The 18,771-nt window shown below is 48.1% G+C and overlaps 1 protein-coding gene and 1 long non-coding RNA gene across 3 annotated transcripts in view; one reads left to right on the top strand and one right to left on the bottom strand.

The window, feature by feature from the left end:
• The first annotated feature begins 2,021 nt into the window (after window positions 1-2,021).
• LOC128843377 (uncharacterized) lies at window positions 2,022-12,390 on the top strand. The gene is made up of 4 exons (XR_008446242.1): window positions 2,022-2,179; window positions 2,551-2,933; window positions 3,847-3,959; window positions 10,293-12,390. It is a non-coding gene; the product is annotated as an uncharacterized LOC128843377 (long non-coding RNA).
• A 393-nt stretch (window positions 12,391-12,783) lies between these two features.
• The window catches only part of CCDC50 (coiled-coil domain containing 50), a 56,255-nt gene continuing 50,267 nt past the window's right edge, over window positions 12,784-18,771 (bottom strand). For both annotated transcript variants that reach the window (XM_054038855.1, XM_054038856.1), the window contains one exon: window positions 12,784-18,663. In XM_054038855.1, the coding sequence (XP_053894830.1) occupies window positions 18,644-18,663 (20 nt within the window). In that variant the 3' untranslated portion in view covers window positions 12,784-18,643. The remainder of the gene's footprint in view (window positions 18,664-18,771) is intronic.

Below are 18,771 nucleotides of genomic sequence, written 5' to 3'. Positions count from 1 at the left end.
ATTTAGGGCATAATTCAATGCTCATTCATTTTAGATCACTGCCTCGGTGAAGTAACGGCACTGGACATAAATATTTCAATGACACACTCCGCTGACCTTCTAAGTAGCAGGCTGCCTTCAGTAATACGATGCCGACATAATCCATACCAGGTAAGTACACGTGCAAGAGGGAGAACTGGAAGTTGTGGTGCTCACCAGCTCCACAGTTCACAAAGAGCAGGGTCATTCTGAACCGTCACAGCAGCCTGCCCCACCACCCGCAGTGCATAGGCAGGGGCAGAGCCCACCAGCCCCTCAGCTCTGGAACAGTTGCTTTCACGTGCCTGGGTCTTGCCAGCCGTTAGGCGGAGAAATATGCAGCTCCCGTAGAAGTTCAGAAACACGTGTCCTCTCTGATCTCTGACCATCACAGGAACCTGGCTGTCTCTTGTCTTAGAGGGTTAAAAATTTGGGGCCATGAGCATTTTTCTGTCCTGTGTTTGTACAGCACCTAGCACAATGGGGCCCTGAGCCAGGACTGGGGTGGCAAGGCACGACTGCAATGCCAGTAAATGCTGCATTCTGTCTTTAAAAGAGTGAGAATCGTTCCCAGCGGGCAGTTTAGCAGAAGGCTCGTTTTAGCCACCGCTGCCCATGTCTCATCGATCTACAGCTGCAGGTTGTAGCTTTGCCATGGGACGTAGCCCGGGGAGGGGTCAGAGGTAGGCTGTAGCTCACCAAGAGTGTTTGAGATGGTGATCTGCAATGCACAGCCACTGGAGGGCAGGGAGGGATCTCTGGAACGGTCCTTACTTCAGTCTGGATTAAGGGGAAAGGGTGGAACTTAGTCTCAAAGCAACCACCGGCTGATCCCAGCACAGGACAACATCTTGGGTCTGCCCTCCAACCAGTGTAAACTGAAACCAAATCGCTGGATACTGGGGAAAAGAAATGTGGCCCTTTGATAACAAGGCGGGGAGGATTCTGAAATCCCCAGGGCCCCATTCTCCCAGTGTGGGAAGGAAACCCCATCTGGAGGGGGCAGCCAACCCGCTTCAGGCTTATAGGAGCTGTGGGACCCTCCAGAGCGGATATCGGGCAAGGTGAGATGCAAGATCCTATCACTGCCTGTTCCAACCAGGCAGTCTCCTCCCCAGGATCACATGTGGAGGGGAGACCGGATCCCCGGGTTTCACACAGGCAAACTCCCAGCCATGTTTAGCCTGCGTAACACAGAGAGAAGCTGAATAAGGCTTTGGAGCAATAACAATACATAGCAAACAAAACCCCGGGTCACTGGCCGCCTCAGTGGAGAAGCCAAGAGTTGAGTGGACGTGGGGACTGAATTCCCTTCCCATCCCTCCAGGTCAGGAGTGAGGCATGCTCGGGTCGGGGTAGGGGGGAGGTTGCACTATCCCCACTCATGCTGTACCTGCTCTGTGGATCGACAGAGGACTTCACTCCCCAGGGTGATCAGTCAGCACCTTTCCCAGCTGCTTAATTATCATGGTGGTAATTGGTTAAAGTGCATGTGCCACACTGCCCTCTCCTGGGTGGAATGAGAACTGCTCAACTGTGCCCTGATAAGCCCTATGCTGCTAACAGCAGTTCTCCATCAGCTCATACGGTAGCGGCGTGTGCATTTGGAGCAGGAGTGGCCGCTGTCTCTGGGAGGTTCCAAACGGCCACGGCATGCAGCACGTTCCCAGCCACACAGGACAGCAGTGCACTGCAGGAATCCATCAGGAGCCCTTATCTGCAACACTTTCGGCATTATTGTAACAGCACTTTGTATTCTCAACACACTGTTCCTTTTGCAGGCGTAGCGTGTTTGCTGCACAGCACCCAAAATGTCTGGTGATGAAACAGCAGTGATGAGCCGAGATACAGACCCTGCCTCTTGGTGTGAGAGACGCGACATGATTCTCTCTCTGGGATCTGAGATTGTGCATCCACCTCACCTGAAACCGTGCCTGGAATGACATCAACCAATTTCAGTCACTGTTTCTGGTGGAGTGGGTAGTCCACTGCGTCACCTAGGAGTTGCTGTGCCTGACGGCTCTCGTAACACATCCAAAGTGCACCCCCGCTCAGGAAACCTGCTTTCTTACCGGATTACGAAGGACCAAGCCAATCATTAGAGCGTGAGCCAAACTATGCTGGTTTGAGATACTGCGTGCTGCACTCCCCGAATTGCATAGTAAGTACTGGAGGCAGCCCATTGGAATCTGGCCCAGGTCAGAGGAATCTAAACACTATCATCTGATGACTGGTTGGTGGTCCCTATGCAATACGTCTGGTGGACTCTGCCCATTTCTGGGTGGGTAAATATCCACACAAAACCCACCCTCACAACTGTCAGTGTCAGTTGTGAGGCCAAGAACCTAATGGTCACGGTAGCCAAGAGGTCGTTCTAAGTGAGGGTAGAGGCATATTGGCAGAAAATGTTGTGGAGGAAGCTTCTATTGCTACACCTATTCCATGGTTAGAGGGCTTGAGTCTCCAGCGCTATCCGGAGACTAAAGCAAATTGCCATGTCCCTTTCCAGCTGATTTTCCCTGTTCTCTGCAGATTGCGAGCTCAGCAAGGGGACTCGTTCCAGGACGGCTGAGTGAGGCTGCAGGACTGGCAGGTCGAGAGCAGGGACTGGACCCTAACTCTGCGCTCAGGAATAACTCAGAAAAGTCAATGGAGGGGCCTGGGTGTGAAGCTGGTGCCGGGGGAAACCAGGCCCATCAGGCCTGTAACTTGCTGGAAAGGTGGAAGGCAGAGAAAGAAGACGTATGGGTAATGAGGCAGCAGCTTGATTGTCCACTGACTGCACCGGATACCCAGAGAAAGTTGCGACTATGTGAAAACTCGCAATTACTTTGTAAATAACAATGCAAAGTGAAAGACACGGGGAGACCAGCCCCATGGTTTTGGCTCAGCGTCCAACCTTGCAGCTGCCCCAGGTAAATCTCAGGTAAATCTCTCATGGACTAGTGTTTTCCCCAGGTCTAAGCGGAGTCAACACCGGGCCTGTCGTCCAAGGTGCTGTGTGCCAGTCACTCTCCCACCCTTCGGCAGCTGTTCATTTCCCTGACGTCTGTAGGGGTCCATCACGGCATCTGAGAGTTCTGAATACGAAGCAATGGGCAGGAACAGGTGCTACTCTGGGTAGCCCATTCTTGATGGGCCTTCAGGCATCAGGGGGGGATAGCTCAGTGGTTTGAGCACTGGCCTGCTAAACCCAGGGTTGTGAATTAAATCCTTGAGGTGACCATTTAGGGATCTGGGGCAAAAAAAAAAAAAAAAGTTGTGGATTGGTCCTGCTTTGAGATCCCTTCTAACCCTGAGATTCTATGGTAATGAACATGTTGCATAATAATCATGGATTCTCCACAGTCTTGCACCTTCTGTAGCCAGAGGGGTGTGCAGCATGGCTGTGAACTCCTCCCACTCCCATTCAGTGTCAGGTTTGGTCTACACTTCACAAGTTTTACTGCCATAAGTGTATCAGTAAAGGGGGTGGTGTCTTACCAACACAGCTGTGCTGGGAAAAGTCCTGGGGTAGGCACATTATACTGGTACAAGATCCTTTAAACTGGTCTAGCTTATTCTGCTTCAGAGCAGAGTGAACGACGCCAGCATAAGCATTTTTGTACTAGCACAGCTGCATCTACACTGGGAAAGTTTTGTTGTTCTAACTGAGCCAGCACCGTGAAAGCGGCAAATCTTTTAAATGTAGACAAGACCTTGGTAGAGTTTTGCAGCCTTTTATATTCACTCCCCAAGGGTGGGAATGGCTATGGGAGGGGCACAGAAACCTTAATAGTCTCGGTAGGAATATGGAGGGACACTGAGTTCTCATCTTTCTCTCTCTAGGTACTGAGGTAGCTCCGGTTCCCTGACCACACCAGCACAAAAACCAATTGAGAGAAAGCAGACAGTATAACTCGTACTAGTCCAGGATACAGTCATACACAGTAACAATAAAGGTTAGTAATAGTATAATAGTGAGCAGTTAATGCCAAGTGTGGTGGACATCTTATTGTAGAAAACAGAGCTGGAACAGACAAGGTCTCTGTATTAGACTGCTTGGGGCAGGAAGTTTGCCCATTCTATGCTCGGCCTGCACTGAGCCCACTTTCCCACTCATCAGCTAAAATACTTTTGCTCTAGTAACTTATCTGTCTCCACAGCCTGGGACAGAGCTTTTCCCTACAGGATATTCTCTAGCGCTTTTGAACAACAGGGCATCCGTCATCTCTCAAGCAGTGGTGACAAGACCATACCATTCCCTGGCTTCTTCTCTGAACAATGAACGGAGTCAAACAAGGAACAAAGCACACCTTGCAATACAATGATTTGGTTTTACAGCTTTATGTGTAACAAACCCAACCAGCTGAGAGCTGCAAACAATTTCTCATGAGCACCCTCTCCCATTGCAAACCCATTTTGCTCCGCAGAGGACGTTCCCCTTCCGCGACCATTTGAACCGGCATGTTGTTCTCCCAGGAATATTCCCAGAGAACAAAGTTGCCAAGTTTGCAGACTGTAGGTGGTACATTGTATATAGGACAGGACATTGCTTGAGACCGTAGCAGAGCAGGCCAGGACTCCCCGGAGCCCAGCAACGAAATAAGCCAGAGAAGCCCTTGGTTGCTCCCTTCCCAAGGATGCAGCAGCACACGCAGGTGCTCTGCATTAATGACTGTGGTGTTGATGACAGGCAATAACAGACTAGGAGAGGTTCTGATGCTCTTGGCATCCACGAGCACGTGTCACCTCCCTAGGGAGAAGAGAAAAACTGAGCAACATAAAAGAAGCAAAATACTCACATACTAGCTGAGAGAGAGGGAGTTGCAGCCTGCAGTAATCAGAGACCCAGCAGCCATCCTAGGGCTGGAGCCAGCTCTCTTCCCCAGATTTAAAGGGCCAGCTGCCAGGAGAGCATGCTGGGAAGGGCTCTTACAAGCAGTAAACCCAAAGTGTGGGACTCAGAAATCAGGAAGATCTTAGTGAAAGCAGGATGCGTTCCTGCCTGCGTGAGGGCTAGGGAGTTGGATGAAAGATAACCTGGGGTTTTCAGGAATTGCAGCCCTGGGTTTGAGCTAGTTTGAGCTTGTGTTTGTGTATTAAATAGTCAGATTGCTTTTGGACATTAATTGATTCCCTTACATGAGATTTAATTGTCACCACACATCAAGGTTTTATCTGGTATGGGAAACTCATAATTTTCAACACAGCAGGGGAACAGCGTTCCCCAAAATCTCTACTGAGGGTCCCAGCACGGAGGCTCTGAACAAGCCCTTTCAACCTAAATTCTTCCCCCAGAGCGCTCAACCTGTGCACGGAATGACGCAGGTGTCCTGGGGAAAAATAGTATGTGATCATGTAATTAAAGACTGTAGCATGATGCATACACACAAAGGGAGCTGAATTCAGGGTGCACAGGCAACCTGAATTCTGGCATTTCCTAAGGTTTGAGTGCTTGGCTTTGCCACCTACAGAAAGTTCTTTTAGCATAGTTCTTTGGTGTGTAATTGTATAAAGAAAAGAACGCATGCACAGGTCTTTGGTGCAGTATCATTACAAAGAAAGGTGTAAGAATCCTTAGGAATTAAAAGTGTTAAGAACTAAAGATAGGTGTTCCTACCCCCTCCCCTATAAACCCACATCAACAACTTGTATGGGAAATACAAGCGCACCATCCCATTCCAATAGGGGGCTCCCTGGGACCCCCAGAGGATGAATTGTCACGGTTGCTGGTTTCCAGCTATAGGCCTGTAGAAATTAAGTACATTATTTTAGAAATGAGATATGGAGCCTTCTGCCTAGGTGACTGGTTCAATTACCGTTACCAGGAGGTGACCACAAGCCATTTCCCTTGGATAGGTGTTAAGTGGCCTACATAAAATTGGAGGGGGTCGTGGAGAGAAAAAGGCTGAGAACCCCTGGACTAGATGACCTCCTGAGGTCTCATCCAACCCTCATCTTCTGTGATTCTCTGAGGCAAACCTGAGCAAAGAGAACATTTGCTTCATGTCTCTGTGTGATTTCGACGGGACCAGCGTCCTTTCCCCCAGGAACGATGCGAATGCTGCTGTCGCCTTCATTTAAAAGCCCCGCAGCCGTTGCAAGGAGCTGCACAAGGACCGGTCACCTTCCAGTTGCTGCTTTTGCACCTGTTCCTCTTGAATGTGTCGAGCCAGATTCTGCACCGCATTGTAGAGCAATTCCACTGACCCCAGGGGAGTTAGTCCAGCTTTCTAGGGGTGCAAACGTCCTCAGAGTTTGGCCTCTAGCTTGCCGGGTGCATCACTATTGCCTTTGTCTATCTGTTTGCTGGGCCCAGCTCACCCCCGGGACCCTGCTGCCCTCAGGGCTCCTATCTTTAGAAGGCCAGACCCCCAGTCCCTGCCTCCCTCCCAGAGACCACCAACAGCTGCTGTTCCGCCCTGTGCCCCAGGGGCTGTAATTATTCATCCGCTTCCCCCAGGGACACTTTACCCTACCCCTTGCCCCCGTGGCCTGAAGAGCGAAGTCTGGGTTCCTGGCCAGCACTCCTGTGCGTCAGGCCCTTTCCGCAGCGCTGATCTGACAGTTGTTGGGGCTGGTGCGGGCTCAGCAAGGAGATTTCATGGAGTTACCCTTATCCCCCCGGCTCCCGCCCTTGGGCTTGGAAGAGGAAAAAGCAAGGTCCTTGCCAAGCCCAGCCCAAGCTAGAACCCTACTGAGCGATTCTCCCCCGCCTGGGTTGTCACCGACCTCTGTGCTAAGCGGGAGTTAGCTGCTACCAGCTCAGAACTCTGCACTCACGTTCCACTGCTCCGAACACGGGTTGCCTCTGAACTCGTGAGGAAAGGGCTATGCAGGGTGCAAGGCAGGAGAGAATCAGGCCCTCTGAACTCCTCTAGCCAATGCACAATTCTCAAGACACACTTCAGCTGCCCCCTGTGTCTACACCTGAGCTGTGATGGAAGCAGTTTGCATGGTGCAGGTCTCACTTTCCTCACTGGAGCGCGTCACATACAGTGAACCTGCCTGTCCTCCTCCCTGCACGTCTCCCCACCGCTAAGAACTGCTCGTCAACAACAAAATTCTCCCTCTGCTCCCTTTGAGGCTACCCCATCTTCTGGCCAGCCGCTGAACTGCCTGGCTAATGTAGAGTTGACACTGTGTGGTGCTCTCTGGGGTTGGTACAGCATTGAGCACAGGGCTGGTTCTTGTACTTGAAGTGCCTTCCTTGAGGGGATCTGCCCTTGTGATGCACCATCTATGGGTGGTCCAGCGATGGACATACATCAAGGCTTCCCTCCCTGGAAAGCTATTCAGCATCTCCCCGCGATCTAGAAATCAGGCAGGAGTCTTCAGATGTTGTGAGAGTCAAAGAGTCACATCTCCCAAGCACCATGGCAGGCGAGGGTCTGAGCAGCTGGGGAGAAAACGTACATGAGGCCTGGTGCAGGTAAAACATATCCCTCGGCAACCTTCATGAATGAGGTCCAGACCCAATACAAACCACTGGCCACTTTCTTTCATAGAGCAATGCAACAGTCTTCATTCCTCGGCCTAAAATCCCCTCCCCTCCCCCATGCTGCCAGCACTCCCTTGTCAGCAGCCCGGCTCTCCTTCTCGTGCGGATAGCCCAGCCGCTTTTCAAAGCTCAGAGTCTCACTAGCTGCAGCTGCCGCTCAGACAGGCCCCTAGCTAGGACTGTGTAGGGTCAGTGGGTGTCTTTTGGAAGAAGGCTGGGGTCTGATTGGGGTGGGGTGTCTCTCTTTCTTGGGCTGGGGGTAGAGGCAGCTCCCTGGGGGGAGTCCAGGGCTTTTACTGAGCTCCATCAGCTTCTGTTCTCAGTAGCCATCTGGCCACCTGTTGCCCCCACCTCCCCAGCCTCTGGCTACCACTGCTGTGGCCACCACCCCTCAGATCCAACAGTGGAACAGCCAGACGAGCGTCAGACAGGCTGCCTGAAACCAGGCTCTATCAAGCAGCCATGGGAGGAATTACAGCTCTGCTTGTGGGCCAGCTAAATGCGTGAGGATCCCACCAGTGTGCAGGAATACGTGCCAGGGCAGCCAAATGCATGGCTGTCACGTGAGCGGGGGGACACCTGGCAGGCCTAGGTGAGTGCCCTGCAGGATTAGAGATGGATTGCAGCTCTCTCGAACTCTCTTTGCAGCCGATTTCTCCAGCAAGCAGCTGCCATCTGCATCGGGTGTCTTCTGCCGCGGTGGTTCAGAAGTGGGATGGGTGGGGACAGACAGGTGTCTGGCTGGGCTCCACACAGGCATTGAGATTTGGGCTCAGTCTAATCGCAGTGGTCCATAACGGGGGGCCATCGCTGGCGATGCCCTGCCTCCGGCCACCACTACTAGAAACCTGGCTTCCGGCAGCTGCAGCATCCCTTGCTGAATGTAGCCGATACAGTGCAAGCAACACGGTCGCCTTCTGCTGTTCTGGCCATCCTAGCTGGGCTCTTGTCTGGCCTGGGGAGAGACCGTCCTGCTCGGACGCTGACTGAAGACTATTGGCAAATGACCACCCTGTCTCAGTAGCTGCTTGTATTTGGTAGAGGAGCAGAACTTGCTTTTCCTTTCAGTTTACGAGCAATACGGGCCTGGCCTTGCCGTTAAAGTCAGAGGTTGGCTGGTAGGAAGCCACGGTCTAGAGCCCCTCCACTCACACTCAGCACGTGCCCTGCCCTGCTGTCATCTGCTCTTTTCTTGGTTTGCCGACAAGATGCCAAAAAAATTCCACCCTCATGTACCTCCACACCAGCAATTCGATTGGCCCATTCTCCCTCAACAAGAAAAGTCCTGCTGAATCCAATGGTACTGCAGATCCGCGGGGTTTTTCTTCCTGCTTCTATTATTATTTGGCATGGGGATGACGACGCTTGGGCTGTGGTTACATTTTTTAAACCTCATCTTCTAATCTCGAATTATATCAGAGCAGTAGGAAGCTTTCAGTTCCTGTCTCATCCCGTCTAAGAGAATGTCCCCAACCAGGGTGGGGAAGTGATCGCTGGCACTGAAAGCGGGGCTCTTGGTCTCGCTGTATATTGGAGTGACCTCTAGTGGCAAGCAGAAGATATAACCCTGGCAATCTTTATTATCCTTGTCAGCGCACAGACTAAGCACCACTTCACACTGGTGTAGTTTACAAGCACTTCGGCACGGCTGCAGTCATATTGGTATAAAGCTGTTTACACTGGTATAGCCGTACAGGAATAGGTCTGAGCGATGGCATCTTTATACCAGCATGGCTGCATCCGGCTAAGGGATTGTCCGGGTATAATCGATACAGATTTGTTTTAAAAATCACAATTCTGCACCTCCTAGTGATACCCGTTCATTCACTGGGTGGAAGCCAGGCCTTAGTAAAAACCAAAACTAAACCCAAACTATCCAGGAAAAATTGTCAAACGGGCGCTCATCCTACCCTTGCCTTTTTAGTTAACTTCATTTCTCACTCTAGCATTTCAGTCTTCACAAGCGCTCTGGGAGGCAGGGAAGTATTACCGAGCAGAGAATGGATACTGAAGTGCTAGCTAGCTGATAGAGAAAACGAGACTGCTTTTCTGTGATAAAATTGTTTGTTATGTTCAAATTAAGTTTATTCTAAACGTCACAATTTTTCCAGTTTTTCCAGTTTCTCAACAAAACAATTTGCATAGAGACTTTTTCAATTAAAACAAACAAACACTGAAATATTTTCATTTAGGCTCCATTCAATAACAAACATGAAAGTTTCATCACAAAAATTTTATTGCAAATCATTTCATCAAAAAAACTGGAAAATTTCAACCAATAAGAATTTTTTTTCACAAAATGCTGGTACAGCTTAAAAATCCCTTTTTAAATCAAATCATCTTTTCAGCCCTCGCTAGTAGTATTTGTTTCTTTTTTTAAGGCTGAGAAATTTCACACTTTGGAGGAGAAAGAGCAAACCTTTCTCAGACAGGTTGATTAAAAACAAACAAAAAAGGTAAATAGCAGCTCTCTGACATCATTTAACATTCCAACCCACTAAGCAAGTCCCACAAATGGGCTGGTGGTCAATGGGCGTGATGCATTTATTTATTACAGCTGTTGCATTTTATCATGTGGCTCTCTCTTCTCCGGATACATAGTGCATTGAGCTGAAAGCCCATGCTGGTCCATGGATATAGTTCATAAAGTCATGTGTGTGTAAAAGCCAAAAACAGGGTGCTTGTTTCCATGCACTGCAGCGAGCATTTATGCGGTTTGAACATGTTCCCCAAAGTTTGTACACAGAGCTGACCCCTGACTGGAGACACAGACATCTCTTTGTTTCCACAGAGCTGTGACTCCATCCTTCTCTGAGCAGCTGTCACATTCCCACCACCTTTGGACTCCATCATCCCATTTGGTTCTCACGAAGCCTGGTGATGTCTGAACCTGGGGATATTCTGAACAAAAGGAGCTCTCAGCCACACCTGTAGCTGTTTCCATCACTTCCCTGCAATGCAGCAGACATTCTAGGCTTCAGAATGACACAGTGACAGTCCTGGAAGATGTGTGTTGATTTGTGCAGATGGCAAAGGGGGTGGGGGTGCTGCAGTGAGGGGCCTGTGCTTGTTTGGCATTATTTCAGTTGTGGTGATTTGTGTCTAGGTGGGTTGCCCTGGGACATTTGTGTGGGTGGCAAATTGAGAGGCTTGTGCTGCAGGGAGGAGCTTTGTGCATTTACAGCAATTGTGTGCACTGGTTGTGGTGTGGATTTTTAAAGAACTGTAGCAATTGAGTCAAGTAATTCGTCATCTGTGCAGTCTCCCTCGTACAACCAATTAAATTGCTGCATCCAAATTAGCTGCAAAGCCAGGGTGGTAATTGGTTGAGTTACTTCTGATATCCTAAAGATCTAGTACTCTTGGCATAGCATAGATACATCCATGAAACAGCACGTCACGTCACTCGAAGTCAAAACTGACGAGAATTTAAAAATTAGATGGTAATAGACTGCGAATCTCAGTGAGGACCTGCTGATATTCTGCACCAAAAAAGCTCTCAGCCGTGCTTGTAGCTGCCTCACACTGACTGTACGATGTGGAATCTTATTCTGTAGGTAATACAGCTGGGAATTCTGCACACGTGTATACAGTGAGACATGCCCTAGCTCTAATTGAGAGGGACTTTTAAAGCACAGAATGTGTTTGGAGAGATGGAAATTTGAAAAACTGGACATTTTCTACTAGAGGCCAATGGGAGACGTGGGTCTGAAAGGTTGCCAATACGAAACAAACATAGTTCTGGGGGCAGTTATTTCCTGCCGTTTATTTGCTTTCCAATGTAGCCCCTGCTACCATCTCTCTCCCGTTTTCCTTCCACTCTATTTTTATGATGTCCCAAAAGAGCTTCCCCCTACCCATGCCTGATCTCAAGACAAGGCATGTGGCAGAATGCCTGATGGAGCTGGTGGGACAAGCCAATTTGAAGAGGTCTCATCCACCCAGTCTGGCCCACCTATACCTCCCCCACCCACTACTTTTACATCTTTAGGGCTTTATCGTGCCAACAAGCATCACAATATCTGAGCACCTTCCACGGAAAAGTGGTAGCAATTGTGGAGTCCCGACTGGCCTCTCTCCCTTGGTTTCCTGTATAATCCTGTGGCATTACACCCCATATTCAGGATAGTAAAATTATGATGTGAGTATAGCATAATTATGATGTATTTTGTGCAAGAGAAGGCATGTGAGATATCATTGGAAAGGTTATGATTTACTGAATGATGATCATATTTGTATGCATGTATTGTTTTTGTATCTGACATTCAGAATACTGTCTATGCATCTATTACAAATGTGTTTACACCTGGGGAACACCCACTAGACAGAATGCAATCTGTCTAGATTGCGGGTTGGAAAGGCCCATTAGGAAGAACAATAGGTCTTAGAAGATGCTAATCTCTCATCAGGGATCCTTCCTAGTAAAGCCTTCCTGGGGACACTGCAAACAGCCTCGGATGTATGGCTGGAGGGTAAGGTGAGCAAGTCACCTGATACTGGACTCCATGATAATATTAGTATTTTTCCACTGATTGGGGAAGACTGGAAGACAAAGGATTCCTGCCATATGTAAACCCTATTTAAGGCAGAGGGACATAATCATGGTTAGTTCTTCACTGAATCCCCACCCAAGATGACTGCTGTAAATATCTAAGAAACAAAGACTGAAGGAGGGGAGAAGGACAGAGCCCAGCCTGGAAAGTTGTCTAGCCTGTGAATGAAACATCTGAAGTTTTAAACTGCAGGCAAGTACAGCTGGCCTTCAAGAATCTCTACAATCTGCCTAAAACAACATTTAGGGTGAGAAATTACTACTTGTAACCAGATTCTTTAGTATTTTAAGCTTAGATTGCGTGTTTGTTTCATTTGCTGAATAGTCTGTTTTGATCCGTTTGCTATCCCCTATAATCACTTAAAATCTATCTTTTGTAGTTAATAAACTTGTTTTGTTTTGTCTAAAACCAGTGTGTGGGGAAATTATAACTTGGGGCAGTTTGGACTCCAAATTTTGATGCTATCTTTAGGAACCTCACATTATTTTAGCTTGTTCAGCTACAAATCAAGTTGTGACTCGGGAACAGCTTCGTGTCTGATTGTGTGTTTCAGTTGCACGCATTTGGAATGTAGTCTTTGGTGCCTCTAAAGGTGGTTGATCACATGGCATTTGTCAGGTTTCCTCCCCTTTTCTGCTTCCCTAATCCCATTTTAGGCTTATTAGGTAGACTCAGGAAGTTTCAAATAGACTATTTGCAAATTATAAACCACACTTAAAAAAACCCCCGTGCAAATAAATCCACTGTTTTATTTTTTCAGTATCACAGTCTCAGTAAGGGAAACAGACCAGATTCCTTCCATGACATTACCCACCCTTCTCAATCTCTCTGGACACAATACAATCGAGTTAAAATATAACCAATATTTTGCTACTTCTATTAAGTTGGAAGAACATAATCATTGGTATTATAAGCGAAGCACCAAAAGAAGCCAAGGATGGAATGATCTGGAACGTGAAATCTCACACCTTTCCAGCTCTTACAGAAGCAACAAAAAGGGGACACTAGACAAGGAAAATGTACTTCGCAAGCCTTTTGACTCACATTAAGAAAAATAATTAAGTTCAATAGCCTTATGAATCCGTGGAGAAGAACACAGATGGATGCAGGTGGATAACAAAAGACTATGGTTTATTGAACAAGATGGACAAGGCGATATTCTCTTTACATTCAATGAGTTCAGGAAAAAAGAAGCAAAACATGCTACTCTCACACAAACGTGATACTTTGGTTAAATATCATTCAGAAGTTCTATGTTAAACCTGGTAAAACTATAGGACGAACAGTCAAAAAATAATAGGGTTGCATAGATGGATTATTGTCAGTGTACAATTTACATTTATGGGTTAGCTGTTAGAACACAGGGTGCGTTTGCAGCTCTGAGGGAGTTAGCCACTTGACTAATTAATTTTACTCTATGGCTAATATCTCCTTGCCCCAGGCTGAACGTTTACCCTGAAGAGCTACATTAGTTACTTCTCTGAGGTGGTTAGCTGTATTGCAGTGCATAAACACAGGTGGAGACACAGCAGAATCTACTTAAAGAGAACACTGATACAGTGAAACTGTTTATTGGGACAAAGACAGTACTGTAGTTAAGGGGGCAGTGTTTGTCTCCACCACTGCCCTCTGCTGGATAGAGTCTGAACTGCGTCTCATTATAGGCCCTGTGCTGCTAATTGGTAATGGAGAGACATTTCTAGCGCAAGAGGCAGGGCCCTGTGCTTTCAGCGCAGGAGGTGCTGAGTTCTAGGCCTGCTAGAGCCATTGTGTGCAGCATAGTGACCACGACCGTGACATTATTAGAGAACCACAAGGTCTGTTACAGCATCATCTTAAAAAATAAACTGTGCAACTGCTACCGATAGTGATTAAAAATATCTTCTCAACAGAAGCAACCAGCTATTGAGGGATATATACAGCTCCAAGCTGCACTGCCGAACCTCCCATCACAATCAGTGCTGCCCCATAGGTGTCTCCCAAACCAACAAAATGAGGGGAAGTCAAGAGAGCTTTGGAACTCAGGAGATAAGGGGCCCCAAGAACTGTCTCCTGCACTGGCAGATGGGCAAAATTCAACTGCAGATCTGGAAAATGATGGGGCAAGTGCAAATTCAAATGTTCCCTGGTGCTGCAGGATCCCTTCCATAACAACTCTGCTTGGATCGAGCTTCCCAGGGGGCAAGGCCCGTGGGACAACCCAGATCCCACTTCCCCCTAAGTATTGTGCCCATCTCAGTCGTATCTCAGCACAGCCGCACTGGCTCTGCAAGGCTCCCAGCACTGAGAACCTGCTTAGGGTGGCAGATGCCCGGGAGGATATGCTGCGTAAGAAGGCCACTTTTAATTATTTTACTGATTGGCCATGCTGGGTTACAAGAGCACAAGGTAGGCTGGGGATTCTGCAGCCTTAAAATAAAAACATTGTCTTTGCACTGCCTCCAAAACGTTCCCACTCGTGGAAATCATCAATCTGCAATCGACAGTTAGCTTGCACGCAGGCGAATATTAATCAACAATCCCGCATAAAAAAAATACACACGTACATACATCAATCCAGTGTGGTAAGTTGAATGAATAATCTATGCTGGAACAGCTGGTCTGATTTGGCACAAAATAAAAATCTCAAAAGTGGACTATAAAAAAATCCATTTTTTCCTGTATTAAAGATGAATTGTCTCAATTCCCATCTTAAAAGACCTGCCTTGCTGCAATATAAAAATACTGAAACATACAAGATCCTTTTGTAGAGCTAAGCAGATTTCAGCTGTTGTAGATTCTACCCTCCCTCCCCACGAAGGAAGTCAAATGATAAAAAATAACCTACCAATTAAAAAATGTTTTTTTCACAACAGTAACCAGAAAGTCCTTTAAAAGCCATGAGGTTAACCTGCTGCCTCTGTCTCCCATTGGCATCCTCCATTCTCCTCCTTGTACAGTACATGTCTTAAGATGGCAGGCTGGATTTATTTTATAGCACGCTGACTCTGATCAGAATGGCTACGGTGTCGACTACCCTGGGATTAAGGCACGATCACTCAGTTCGCCTAACCTCGCTCCTCAAAGATCGCTACAACTCTTGTGCTTTGGACGGAAGACCAGGTGGTGGCAAGAACATCGACCAAGACCGGGTATGGAAATCCGTTTGCTTCCCGCTCTTGTTGTACGAAGTGAGCTGCACACATCGAAGCTTCAGGCCGCATTAGTGATGTGTGCCTGCCAGCTAAGGAAACTCAGGAAGCAACGGGCTTCACTGCCATGCACTTTCTGTTCTGTTGCTTGTCATAAAGCACACAGGAAGAAATGCAACAGAGGTGGGAACGACACCAGCAGGGTTTTCCAGCCTTTTGCCGAATACGTTTTAATTCAGAGCAAGGCAATAGGCCAAGGTACTTAAACGGAGCAACAGAAGGGTCGGTTCCCTGGCTTTCCATCAGGGAAAGAGCACATAGCCCAGGCTGGGTCTTATTAGAATCATCACTGACACCAACCAACCAGCCAGAGCTTTAGCTCTAAGGGCCAATGTTATGTCTGGCATAAGCAGCGGCCACTCTACTGATAGCAACAGAGTCATTCATGGCTGCTTCGGCCTGTGCTGAATCAGGTCCTCGATCTTCCACCTATTGATGACCTGATCCTTGCTCAACAGATGCCTATTGACTTCAACAGGAGCAGGGCTGGGTCCTTAGGGCCCGATCCAGTTCTCATTCAAGTCAACGGGAGCTTTGCCACCTAACTAAGCATCTTACGTCCCATTGACTTCAATGGGACTTGAGCACCTTTCTTGAATAGGGATGCTTTCCAGAATCGGGCCCGGAAACAGGAGCAGGATCAGGCCCTTAAAGACTTTCCTAATGGGGATAAGATGGAAACTGCAGCCTCCAGTCGGGGCGCGGGAGGGGAAAAACATCATTAGCTGCCAATAGGAGCTGAGCTCCAGGGCTCGGATTCTCCCCGCCTTGTGACGTCCTTTAGACTTGCACAAAGCCACTGTAAAATGCAACCGTATTCTGATTTGGCAACTTTTTATACCTCCCGGATGACCCAAGGGGCAGGACCTGGTCTTGGACCATTTGAGAATTGTCAGTACAGAAACTGCCCCCAGCCCCCGTTCCATTTCACAATACATGCAGGTTGGGGGAATGCAGGAAAAGACAGAAAAGTGGCATTCTCGGCAGTAGAAATGTTGACTGTTCCATGAAATATAAAAATAAACATTTATAACATAAAAACCTTGCAAATGGCACCAGCACATTTGCCAAAATTGTCAAATAAAAAGTACACGATGCATCTTGGGATCGTTTCCTTTAAAACTCCATTAACGCTTCTGACGAGATGGATGTGGGGCAACTGAAAGAGCAGGAGACAAGGGCAGTCAAATCTAGCCACAAGCGGGGCTGTTTCCTGAGAAGAGGAAGAGAGAGCTTCCGAGTCCCCTGGAGAGAGGCAGAGGGGAGAGCAGGCGCGCTCCTGTGCAGTCTGGAGACGTCGGCCGGAGTCCATTCAACAGCAGGGGATACCAACAATGCAGAAAACCCCCAAGTTATTTCTAACTCACCTAAGCCTTCTTTTCATTCAGAACAAAGGTGCGTTCTTGACTCACACTAGCTAACAGAGGCAGTGTGGCCTGATACATAGAGCACTGGACTGGGACTCAGACAACTGGGTTCTAGTCCCCTCTCGGCCACGGGCCGGTTGGGTGACCTTAGGCACATCATCAGTCCTCTCTATGCCTCAGTTTCCCCAGCTGTAAAATGATTTGTAAACTGCTTTGAGATCTACAGCTGAAAGGCGCTGCATGGCAGCTATTGTTCTAACACAGGGTAACTAATCGGAGGTAAAGGCCTCGTGAAGACCAGGCAATTTGTATTTTTCACACGAGTTAGGTCAGGGTAAACTAGGCTGCTCCATAGCCTTGAACTCGACCTGCTAGCTCGTGGGCCAGCTACTGACTGCCCTGTCTTTGCTAGGACTTTCCTAGCTGGGAGTTAAGAACACGCCTTTTTTTTTCCTAGCGAAGACGTGGCCTTGGGGCTGGATTGGGGCCCATCCTGCAGACCGCTACAAAGGAGCAGAGGGGCAGAAGCATTCCTTACTCCCTTGTGCCAGCACGGTGCACCATCGCTTCGTGCGAGCAGGCTCTGGAGAGCCGCTGCGTTCCCCACCTCTCCGTGCGCCCAGCAGCATCGTGACCCTGGCAGGTCAGGGAACCAAGTGATGCACCAAGCACAGACTCAGTGCAGTTTACTGCCTCTCTGGGGTAGCAGCAATTCAGGGAGTTTCCCTCCCAGGCTGCTCACCAATGCACAGCCACTGACTTGCGGACTGGCCACCTAGCCCTTATTGGCTGGATAGGCTTAAGAACTTACTGTACATCTATGGTCAGTTTTGCAATTCAAATGTATTTTCACAGAGACTGACAAAAACGCTAAGGCTGAAAGACCTGGGAGGCGGTTCGGGAAGTACTCGTCTCCCATGGGGCGGGTGGGGACACAAGGATCAGTACAGGAGAGAACCTAGGCAGGTATCTTTGATTGACAGAGGATTCCTGCACTCTGGGAAGTGATTACGTCATCCTCACATGGCATCTTAAACAAACCGAGACTGGGTGCTCTTCTAGAAAACACGCTCTGGTTCAGCCACAAGTTATTGGGCTCAATGGTGTAAAGAAGACTAATTTCCCCCATTTTTACTGGGTGAGGTTCTCTGACCCGTGCCGTGCACAAAGTCACCCCAGATAATCATAATGGTCCCTTTTGGTCCTATGGTCCATGAATTTATATTCCCCTCTGGCTCCACCACTGACAGCTGCATCAAGAAATTGAAAACTTCTTAAAAGCAATACATAGGAGATGTACAGCAAGAGCTGAAGTTTTATAGCCCCTTATTCAGAGGCCTGACTCAGACACAGAAGCACGTTACGTGCGTCACCCAAAGGGTGTTTCCTAAGAAGTGACAGCACAACAGAGACTTTGTAGACAGAACAGTTTTTCCTCCAAAGGGCGTGAAGTCCGAGCAGCCTGCTGGTAGATGTACGAAGATGCGTTCACCTTCATGCCAACTACCATGGAAAATATCAGTTGCTCTGTGTTGATTTGGCTCCGTTTTCTCACTCAGTACTCGGGAAGATGTGCATTCCCGGTTACAACAGAAAGCTGTGGGTCATCTTAGTCACATGTTAATCTCCATCCTGTTTCTTGATTTCTGCATTGCCATAATCCACCTCACATCTTGGACTTTCCCCCCAATTGTCTCCCTCTCTCTCTCTCAAAAAAAGATCAAGCCACTAATTGTCAAAGATGCAGCTGTAGCTAAAAAGGGATTCAGAGGGCTGGAAAAGTGGTGTCAGATCAGCTAGCTAGGTACAGCTGGCCAGCTACACAGTGGCTAGATTTTACTGTGCTACTAAAGTGATCACAAACAACCAGGAAACCAGAATGAACATACACTACTTATTGACATGACATTTAAAAAGGAAGAAGTCCTGAGGATGGAACTCGAGTTGGGTAAAGGAAATGAGAAGCTCTCCTGGGAATTCCAGTAACGTTTGCTACAGAAGAGAGTCAGTATCAATGCAAAGTCTAGCTTTCTACTGCTTGTAATGGAAACCTATAAAACAAAAGGGAAAAATCAGTTAGCACAGAGCAGGGGTTCTCAAACTGGGGGGTCATGATCCCTCAGGGGGTCACACGGTTATAACGTGAAGTTTACGAGCTG

Source organism: Malaclemys terrapin, chromosome 9 (genome assembly GCF_027887155.1).
Source record: "Malaclemys terrapin pileata isolate rMalTer1 chromosome 9, rMalTer1.hap1, whole genome shotgun sequence".
Taxonomy (NCBI): Eukaryota; Metazoa; Chordata; order Testudines; family Emydidae; genus Malaclemys; species Malaclemys terrapin.
This window is presented reverse-complemented; position numbering and strand designations above follow the sequence as displayed.